Source organism: Diospyros lotus, chromosome 6 (assembly GCF_014633365.1).
Source record: "Diospyros lotus cultivar Yz01 chromosome 6, ASM1463336v1, whole genome shotgun sequence".
NCBI classification, from domain to species: domain Eukaryota; kingdom Viridiplantae; phylum Streptophyta; class Magnoliopsida; order Ericales; family Ebenaceae; genus Diospyros; species Diospyros lotus.
In genome coordinates, this window is record NC_068343.1 from 3,620,557 (window position 1) to 3,631,332 (window position 10,776).

The following is a 10,776-nucleotide window of genomic DNA, read 5'->3' on the forward strand; positions in this document are numbered from 1 at the left end:
CTTTTGACATTTATAACTTACATGATTTACCTCTGAATGTCCACAAAGAACTTAGATGATAACATGCGCATGCCCACAAATTAGATATTCTTGATGTCTGTCCCTTTCTTTCTATCCTCTCCCCTGAGTGTTAGAGGTGGAATGTTGTTTCTTGAAGGTGTAGGTGGGAGATATAGGAATTGGATTACGGTTTTGCTTGCAAGGGAGAATTTCTGTGAACCTATCTGGAATCCCATTTGGGTCTAACCATATCTCACTGTTGAAATGTTGTATAGTGGTGGAGCAATTGAAAGGGTGTTGGCAAATTGAAAGAGGCATTATCTCTCATTGAAATCTTGCCCTAATCAAAAGATACCTGTTGAGTCTTTGAAGAGAAGTTGCTATTTCACTTTTAAGGTGTGTAATATGGAAGCTTAAATTGGCATGATGTACAGTGTGGCTATTGTCTGTTAAGAGGACAGTGAGGAGGAGGAGGAGAAGAGGAAAACAAAGGAACAAGTGAAGATATGTGACAGAGAAGAGCAAGGAGGAAAAGAGGAGCAGCAGAGCAAGAGAAAAAAGGAAGAAGGAGAAGAGAAGAAATAAGCACAGAGAAGAAGGGAAGCCATCAAGAGAAGAAAAATATGGGGGGAGAGAAGGGAGATATGATGATGCTTGAATTGGAGCTTGTGGAATACTTGGGAGGGATGAGGCATCATAGTGCAATTTGATGGGAGGGGTCAAATTGGTTCCCAAAGTTGAAGTGATGACATTGACTTTCTTGTAAACCTGATTTTTTGTAACAGTATTTATATAAAAAAAAAATGAACCATATGGCATCAGTGAGATGTTATCAAGGACTTTCTAGCATGATTTGTAGAGTTACAGAAGCCATACGTCTCAAGGCAATTTCCTTGGGCCTTGCTTTGATGATGCAAATTCAAGCTAGCCTGAAATCGGTGCCTCAACATGCTTGGTGGGTTCGACAAAATAAAGAGAGGAAAACGGAAGTTTTATCCTGGATATGGCTGCAACTTGATTTGTTTTAATACACTCAGCACTATCATGAATTTCTTGATTCAAGTGCTTCTTGACTCGTATCATATTGCTAGTCTCATTATCATTATTTCTTTCTTTGCACAATTGTTTCCTTGGTAATTTTGATGGCTTATTCTGAGTTTTCTATTGCTACTTTATAATAATAGACATGATGCATTAAGCTCTGCTTCGTTGAAATACAATATGTGGGTTATATTGGATATTGGTTGTATTTCATGACTTGCTTTTTTGGTCTCTTGACCATAACAAGATGGTCAATCTTGAATGGGTAATAATATAGTTCACCCAGTTACATTTTCCGTAACAATCTCTGCAGAGGTTTGCTGGGCAATATGAAATGTTGAGAAACAAAGTAACAATTAATAAATCTAAGAAAAAGAAAAGTAGGGTGACATAGTTAAAACAAAAGTTAGTTTGAACCAGACAATCTTGAAAGTGCATGTAGTGTAGGTTACATGCCAATATTCTAAATCTAGAGATATGACAACTTAAGTACAAAGCCAGGATGAGTTATTTCTATCCCAGAGTTTATTTTTGATTTAATAGTAACGAGCTGTTTTTCTTTACTTAAAAATGTTTGGTTGATTGATGAGTTAGATCTGACAAAGGAGCTGACAGTTCCAATGTCTTTGTTGATGTGTTGGGCTGCTTTTCATGGAAAAGGGGAAGTATACCTGCATGGATAATGTGGTAGAATATTGAAAGCTTACTTTAACTTTTATTGAGCATTTATATCTTATGGAAGATATTGTACTAAAACTAGGTATCTTGTGATGTGCAGAAAAGTTGTCAGTGAGGTGATTACAGGATATCTTCCTAGTCTTATTCTACAGATGTTTCTATTATTTGTGCCACCAATTATGATGGCTCTTTCTTCCATTCAAGGGCTTAATGCACTCAGTCAGATAGAAAGAAGTGCATGTTTTAAGTTATTGTGGTTTACCATATGGAACATATTCTTTGCAAATGTACTGTCAGGATCAGCTCTCTACGATGTAAATATCTTCCTGGAGCCAAAGGAAATCCCTGGCATATTAGCTGAAGCGGTTCCCGCACAGGTAAACCCTTATGAATATTATAGTTGATCTTTTGTGAAGTGAATTTTTGGAGTTCTCACTCTCATTTGTGGAAACAAAACCTAGGAAATTTCTTGCAATATCTGGTGTGTTAAGTAGGGGCAAAATCAGCTCAAAATGTGAAATCCTAATCTATAATATGTTTCGTGAAGTATATCTATAAGTTCATGAAAACATTTTGCATGTGTTATGAGAAGTGGCAGGATGAATGACAGTGGGTAAGCCATTATTATATGTACACACACATATATGTAAAGAGGCAGAGGAATTACTAAATAAATGGCCACTACTGGTGCTGTGGATGGTGTGAAAAATTTGGATTGGTGCCTGTAAAGAAAAAAATTGTAGGATTCAATTGAGAGAAACACAAGTTTCTGCAATTTTGGCATAAACGATGATGGTTTAGTTTCACTCTAGTGTTGTTTTACATTGTTGTACGATACCTGTCATGGGTTCATGGTGGTTGGGGCAGTGCTGTTAATTTACTTGTTTTTTTTTGGGGGGGGGGGGCTTTCGTTAGAGCCCGAAGGAATGTTGGTGCAAGTCACCCATATTTGTTTGTGCTCATTTTTATAACTCTAGGTTGAGAACTCTGGTTGGCAAACTCATAACTACTTTGAAAATAACAGTTGATAGAAGTAGCAGTGCTTTTTGGTTATGTGCAATGTAGATCCTTCTGGCTGCAATATATGCTCAGGAACATAATGATATATTAGCCAGTTTAACTTGTATAGGTCATTCTGCAAAACTATTAGTTGACATTCACTGTGAAGTTAGTGGGCAAGATTGTTTCTATATTTAAATGTGTCAAGATGTGCAAAACTTAAAAGCAATCATTTTTTACTTCTATTTCCGATACTGTAATTGAATAAATAAAGTTAGAGACTAGGCTTTTGACTTTTAATTCCCAATTCTTTTAAACAGTTTTATTTCATTTGTTACTCAGAGGATATGATGGTGTCCCTCTTTTGCAGGCAGCCTTCTTCATTGCATATGTTGTGACATCTGGATGGACCAGTACATCTTCTGAGCTCTTTAGGATGTTCCCCCTCATTTTCAGTTACATAAAAAGGATATTTTCTGGAAAAGGTGATGATGATTTTGAGGCGCCATCAATTCCTTATCATAGTGAAATTCCAAAGATTCTCTTCTTTGGACTTCTTGGTGTCACATACTTTTTCCTTGCACCCTTAATTCTGCCATTCGTCTTGGTTTTCTACTGCCTAGGGTATATCGTTTACCGTAACCAGGTTAGTTGATGCATTTATAATTACTCTATTGGATAATAGATTATTAACTGCTACTTTTTGAGATTATATGTGGATAAATAAAGAATAATATCACTTATCCACCCCAAACATATGAAACGACACACACACAGACAGGCACAGAGAGAGGGAGGGAATGTGAGGCGCCGCCAATTCCTTATCATAGCAAAATTTCTAGGATTGTCTTCTTTGGACTTGGTGTTGAATACTTTTTCCTTGCACCTTAACTCTGCCATTCATCTTGGTTTACTACTATGTAGGATATATCATGTACCATAACCAAGTTTAGTTGATGCATTTATTTTACTCTGTTAGATAATAGATCATTAACTGCTACTTTGAGATTGAATGTGGATAAATAATAATATCTGTAGGCAACGTGCCTTAGTACTTCAGTTAGGAAGTTGCTGAATAATAGGTCAACAGACAAAGTCTTTAGAGAATATTTTCTGTTTTTAATTATGGCTTAATATTAGGAAGTTGTTTTTTATTTTAGTTTACATTTTTGCTGTATAAATTGAAGTTTACGATTGAATAAAATTATCTTAGAAGATTCAGCTTCTTCCCTCTGTTATATACTCGTTTTTTCAACAACAATTGGTGTCAGAGCCCTCATTCTTAAGGGACTTGTGATCCATAGCCAAAGTTAAGAACATCAACCACACACAAATTCAACAAAACACTTGCTTCTCTACATCAATGGATTTGGAAGTACCATTTACGGCCCTTGCACCACCAGTTTTCTGTGGCGAAAACTACCATGTTTGGTCTGCAAGAATGGAAGCACACCTAGAGGCTAATGATCTATGGGAGGCTATTGAAGAGGAGTATGTAGTTCCTCCACTACCTAAGAATCTCACGGTAGCACAAATGAGGAACCACAAGGAGAGAAAGTAACAAAAGTCCAAGGCCAAAGCTACTCTTTTTGCTGCAGTTTCATCATCCATCTTTACAAGGATAATGATTTTAAAATCAGTTTTTGAGGTATAGAACTTCTTTAAAAGTAAGTATGCTGGGAATGAAAGAAAAAAGGGTATGCAGGTCTTAAACTTAATAAAGGGATTTGAAATGCAAAAGATGGAGTCTGAAACTATAAAAGAGTATTTAGACAAATTTCTGAGCATTGTCAACAAGGCCAGGTTGTTAGGTTCAGAGTTTACTGATTCAAAAATTGTGCAAAAATTCTTGTTACTATTCCAGAAAGGTTTGAAGCTACAATATTAGTTCTGGAAAACACTAAAGATCTGTCAAGTATTACTTTGACAGAATTGCTAAATGCTTTACAGGCACAAGAACAAAGGAGGCTTATGAGGCAAGAAGAATATGTTGAAGGGGCTTTTCAAGTAAAGTCAATGAAGAACAATGAGGGAAATCATCCTACTTGCCCTCATTGTAAAAAGACAAATCATCCAAAGAACAAGTGTTGGTGGAGACTAGATGTCAAATGCAATAAGTGTGATCAATTGGGTCATGTGGAGAGAGTATGCAAAAATCAACAACAAAATGAAGTCAAAGCAGCAATGAATAGCCAATCGGAGGAGGAGCAGTTATTTTAACTCTATTCAAAACCATATTCATGCCTATGCCCAAGAAAATGCCTATGCCCCATAACCATACGTATGCCTCATAACCATAAACCATAAAATGCCCATATGTCTATATCTAAGACATGCAAAAATTAAAAATTTGCATCTGCAGCTACTAAGGCAAGGAGGAGATTTGTTGGCAACGTGTCTTAGTGCTTCAGTTAGGAAGTTGTTGAATAATAGGTCAACAAACCAAGTCTTTAGGGAATATTTTTTGTTTTTAATTATGGCTTAATATTAGGAAGTTGTTTTTGATTTCAATTTACATTTTTGCTATATAAATTGAAGTTTACGATTGAATAAAATTATCTTAGAAGATTCAACTTCTTCCCTCTATTCTATACTCGTTTTTTCAACAACAATATCACCTATCCACCCTAAACATATGAAACCACACACACACAGGGGAGGGATATACATCCAAGGAAAACGGTTTTGTCTTTGTCATTAAAATGGATTATTATTATTGTTTACATATTTATAAGAGAATATTCATACTATTAAATGTTGGATGCATCACAGCTGAAATCAGAGAGGGTGGAAGAGAAGAATTAGAATTGTTTTGGAGGGGTGGTGGTTCGTCATTCTTTACCACATTCCCTTAATTTATAATGTGGAATCGATTGCAAAGATGGTACTTACAGAACCCATGTAGCAGACCCCATCTAGTGGGGTTAAGGCTTGGTGGCAACAGCGACAACATATTAATCTCTTACATGTTTGCTCTTCTCAGTGTTCAATTTGTACAATGTGTTGGATCTGCTGAAGTCATCTTTCAATGAAGTATTTATTCTGGAATCTTAGATGGAAGAGTTGGTCTTTACTTCCTTCTAAGCTCTCTCAAGGCTATGTTTGGAACTAGGATTTTTTAATAGATAGTGAAAAGAAGGTGAAATTACTTATATACATGTATTTTTAGGTATATGTATAAGAGTATTTACTTTGTTTTCCTTCCAGAAATTGTCAGATCCTAGCTCTAAACATAGCATTAGGAAAGTCAGATTTCTCACATTTCTGGTTTCAGTATTTATATTTGAATTATAATAAATTTGGCATATTTTCTTCTGCAGCTAGTGGATGTTTATGAGCCAATATTTGAAACTGGGGGAAAATTTTGGCCAATAGTGCACGGTTCTACGATATTTTCCCTGGTATTGATGCATATTATTGCCATTGGAACATTCAGCCTGAAGGAACTTCCCCTGGCTTCCACCTTAAGCATTCCTCTTCCAGTTCTTACTTTGTTGTTCCATGACTATTGCCTGAGACGGTTTTTACCCATATTCGAGGCGTATCCTGCTGAGGTACATTTAACTGTGCTCCTGCTTTCTTATTGGTTGTTTGGCGTAGTAGGAATTCTTTTTCTTTTCTTATTTGCCTTTGCCTTTATATATTTTTTTTCCCTGGTTGCTTAATTTATGTCTCACACCAATGCATAACTGAGCGTTTTGTGTTGGGCAGTGTTTGATAAAGAAAGATAGGGCTGATCAAAGTGACCCTACAATCGCTGATTTGCCCGACGACTTACACACTGCATATCATGATCCTGCTCTGAAGCAAATCCAAAATTCTGGTAGTAGTGATCAGCAAAGCCCTCTCCTTGGCGACGCCGATATTTAAGAGTTGTTAGCGGGTATCAGTTAGTGGGTTTCTTGGGGATGCTGTGCCCTTAAAAGACCACAGTCCTGAAGCGATTGCCCTTCTTCTTGTTGCTACTATATATGTTGAGGCTTCATGTTGTGACCAGACCAGACCAGGGCTGTTCTTCCCTTTCCAAATGCGCACATAGTTCTGGACTGGTTTTACCCATACATTCGTAAGCAACTGTTTTGTATCAAATGTTGTATTGCCGAATGACACTGATTTTGTTGCACTAGAAATTTTCTGACTAAATTTTCATATTTTTACGCATTTTATGTAAAAATAATGTCAATCATTACTGTTTGATAAATATGCCTTATTTCTAAAGATAATTTTTAATGTTGGAAAGGTCTTCTTCCTGTCGATGCCTGCTGTTATGATGTTACTGTTGGGGTGTTGGTTGCTGACTGGTGTTACTGCGCGTCCACGTGGAGGAGTTAGACAGGCCATTTGACATCGTCCCTTTACTGTTGACGTGTCATTTCTCAATGACAGCGCAACTCCGTAGTAACAACGTACACAGAGGACTTCGATGCCGGCATCTGCTATTGTTTTATCAGTTATCGTTTTCCTTCTTACCTTTTCTTTTTGGGCACTGTTTCAGTACCCTTTTATGTACCGTTGTTTAAGGGACGTAATGTAAGAAAGCAAAGGTGTTGTGAAATAATAAAAAGATATTTAAAAATAAAAGAGTTAACGATACACTTTTAATTTTAAATGTACGAGATATTAATTTTTTTAGGGTACTTTAAAATTGTTCAACAAAGTCCTTTTTTTTTTTTTTTTTAAATATTATAAAAAAAGTTTAGTATTGGCTAGTGATGATAAATATATATATTTTGTTTTTTATAATTCTTTTTGTTACGTAAAAAATAATATGTGAGACAGATTTTGTTTAATTCCTTGGATCACTTATGAGATTAAGCTTAGAATGTTTAGGTGTTGTGTCAAATCACTTTTCTGTTAAGACTTTTAAGATAGTATTATATTTCATTTACCCCTTAAATTTAAATAAACACGAGTTTTGTAATTGCTAGCCATGCCACTGTTTTTGGTAACTGTATCAAACAATAACAAAGGTTGAGGATATGACGATGAAGGAAAGATGTATTAGGAGAGATTGAAGGAAAACAAGAGCACTTGACAGCACCATAAGAACAAAACAATGGACCTAAGCAAGATCAAGATGCACCTTCTTCTAGAATCTAGACATTAATAATTCAGAATTTTTTGGTGGGAAAGTCTCTGTGTTGTGGCTCTTTGTCTCATTCTTAAGCACTTTAAAATAAATAGATGTGGCTATTACTTAAGTGGCGGCAAAGATGTCAATATTTAACATTATTTATTATAAAACTTGTGATAGAAGACATGCGGAGAATACTAATCTGACTAACCCTATTAATTAATTAATACAAGGAGGAGCTGATTAACAAAGACTGACCTAGATATTAATTTGCCAAGATATTTAGTGTTTGGAGAGTTAGGTTTTTGGGGGTAACTAATTGGTAACTCAAGCCGGGAGTTTCATTACATTTGCTATTTGACTATACCCATCAAAATATAATGAGTTAAAAAATTATTTTAATTTATATTGAAGTGTTAAACTAAAAATATTAACATTCATTATGGAATTTACAATATGATTGCTTAGAACACCCGTTTCACAATGTAAGTTAAATTTTGTAAATAAATATGATTCAGAATTTACAATCTTATTTAGTAGCGAATTTATACAAGTAGATATTATACTGAAAGTTTTTTTTTTTCATATTTCAAGTCTTGAGTACTCTATCTAATGGGGCAAAAAAATATAACAACCCTTAAAAGGGTGTTTATATCCAAACAACTAAGTTTAGTTTATACATGAGAGATAAATAAGATCGGTCTATCAATAAATAGAAAACTCATAAATTACTCAACTCCTCACTAGTTTATGAATTTTTATGGGAAATTAATTTAATCAAAATTTATTGAACTTTGAATATAAACCCACTAATTTATATGAATTATTTATAATATTTTTTGTATCTCATATTAAGACTAATATATCTTAACCCATCTAATGTAAAATAAAACTCACAATTAAAGTAAATTGAGGTGTTAAGAAAAATCAAACAAGAAACACTCGTACTTGGATATTAAGTGCATTCAGTTCTTCTTGGCCACCTGTTATATTTTCTCTAGATAAATAAGAATTACTAAAGAAGTTTATAAAAATATTTTAATTTCTTATGATTTTTCTTTTTCCTTCTATCTGATGATGAAATACAGTTAGTAAGATGTTTCAAAAAGCATCATTTCCAGCAAAAGAGTACCTACTGAATGTGAATGACCACTGTGTCCTTGTAAAGCTTTTTTCTAGTGGGCTTTCTTGGAGCTCTACATTGTTCTTCTTGGTAATTAACAATAATTTAGTTCAAGTTGCCATATGTCATTCAATGGAAAGCGTACAATTAGTCACTTTCAGACAGTGATGAGTTCTATGTTTCTTGTGATTTTTTAAAGAATAATCATTAGCATCAAAGTTTGATCACCTATTAATTATAGATGAATTGTTCAAAAACGAAATTGTCCACAAGAAAGAACTACCAAGGGGACCAACTCAAGCTTGCTGATTTCAATAGAAAAATGTATTAGGCTTTTGAAGTAACATCATATACAATCTTTGGCTGGGTCAGAGGCATCACTATGTTGCATCAGAGCACATAATTAAAGCTAAATATTTGCTCTCTCATATCAAAGATCAGAAGCCTCCATATGGTTACATAATAAGGCAAGTAAGTATAAACAAGCATCAAAGACCCTTTCAACATATTTCTTCCATTGAAAGGATTTACCAATCTGTTGGTATAAATGCACTGTGCTGCCTTCTAGCTAGCTCAACAGAAGCAAAGAAAGCAAGTAATCTTCACAAAATTCAGTATAAGCTCGAGAAAGATCAGTAGATAGGGAAGTTTTCAAATGGGTAGAAAAAGAAAGGCTGTTGAAGGGGCAGCTGAGCTTCAAAATCCTGATGAAGAAAATAAGGCCTGGGATGAGATGGTGAAGGAAGCAACTGCTGCTGCGGCCTTAGGAGGCTGCCAGAGGGCTCGGAAGCGATACGTGGGGGTTCGGCAAAGGCCGTCAGGCAGATGGGTGGCTGAAATTAAGGACACCATACAGAAGATTAGGGTGTGGTTAGGGACCTATGACACAGCTGAGGAAGCGGCCAGGGCCTACGATGAGGCTGCTTGCTTGCTTCGCGGTGCCAATACTCGAACAAACTTCTGGCCTTGCTCTCCATCGTCTACTTTAGCGCCTGCTCTTCCTCCCAAGATCACTAACCTTCTCCTCCGCAGGCTAAAAGCAAGAACCAACTCAGCTGCTAATTCTTCACCTGCTTATTCTCTGCCCCTTAACCAGCCAGAAGAAGAATTTAGAGATGAAACCAATGAATTTTCAGATACCCAGTTAGCTGATTTCCTAAATGATCCTGAAGATCACTATCCCACCACTGATGAGATTGACAACATGATTGTGCATACTGCTACTGGGACTAGTGGCGATTCCGTTGACACAGGTTTTAGGCCTCAGGAAGAGAACTGTGGGGACTTCTACCATAACTGGAGCAATGATGCAGCTGATGTTGGGGAAGAAGACGGGGAGGGAGAGAGCACCAACCTAGGAGGGCTGGTGGATTTCCAGTTTGTGGATGAAGTCCGGGCGTGTTACTATTCACCATTCGAGATGGCTGAAGAGATCTCAGAGCCTATTGAGCAAGAATTCTGCGGAGATGAGCCATCCATACTGAGAGAGGCCATGAAGAGGATGAAGTATGAGAGGAAGTTCTCAGCTTGTCTCTACGCGTTCAATGGGATATCAGAGTGCCTGAGCCTGAAGCTTGGAGCGGGGAGTAGCGTAAAGAGGAGAGGGATTTCCAATCAGTTAATCAGCAATCTCCAGAATGCATGTCAAAAGAAGAAAGAAGAGAAGAAGAAAGTGGAAGAAATAGTGGGGATTAATCAGAAACAGGAACAAAAATTAAGTGAGATGGGATGTTCTGCAATTAGTGGTGATGGTGAACTCTCACTATGGAGCTCCATCGATCTCTCTCCCATCTGTTTTGTTAATTAACGATTATACTGTAAGAGACCAATTTCATATTTCATGACGTTAATTCATTATTAT

At 36.2% G+C, this 10,776-nt stretch overlaps 2 protein-coding genes across 4 annotated transcripts in view; both read left to right on the forward strand.

The window, feature by feature from the left end:
* The window catches only part of LOC127803364 (CSC1-like protein HYP1), a 31,464-nt gene extending 24,190 nt beyond the window's left edge, over positions 1-7,274 (forward strand). The window contains exons 7-11 of one of the 3 annotated variants that reach the window (XR_008023511.1): positions 1,820-2,096; positions 3,089-3,364; positions 6,039-6,272; positions 6,430-6,784; positions 6,959-7,274. Coding sequence is in view for 1 of the 3 variants with exons in the window: in XM_052339528.1 (XP_052195488.1) it covers positions 1,820-2,096; positions 3,089-3,364; positions 6,039-6,272; positions 6,430-6,588 (946 nt within the window). In the remaining 2 variants the exon portion in view is untranslated. Of the gene's footprint in view, positions 1-1,819; positions 2,097-3,088; positions 3,365-4,668; positions 5,000-6,038; positions 6,273-6,429; positions 6,920-6,958 lie in introns of those variants that run through there. The other 2 variants (XR_008023512.1, XM_052339528.1) reach the window with 2 other exon arrangements.
* A 2,017-nt stretch (positions 7,275-9,291) lies between these two features.
* Positions 9,292-10,722, forward strand: LOC127804048 (ethylene-responsive transcription factor ERN1-like). The gene has a single exon (XM_052340764.1). It carries the CDS (start codon positions 9,571-9,573, stop codon positions 10,720-10,722), a length of 1,152 nt encoding a protein of 383 aa, XP_052196724.1. The 5' UTR covers positions 9,292-9,570.
* The last annotated feature ends 54 nt before the right edge of the window (positions 10,723-10,776 follow it).

Coding starts and splice junctions, on each gene's coding strand:
- LOC127804048 (XM_052340764.1), top strand. CDS start 9,571: ATGGGTAGAAAAAGAAAGGCTGTTGAAGGGGCAGCTGAGCTTCAAAAT.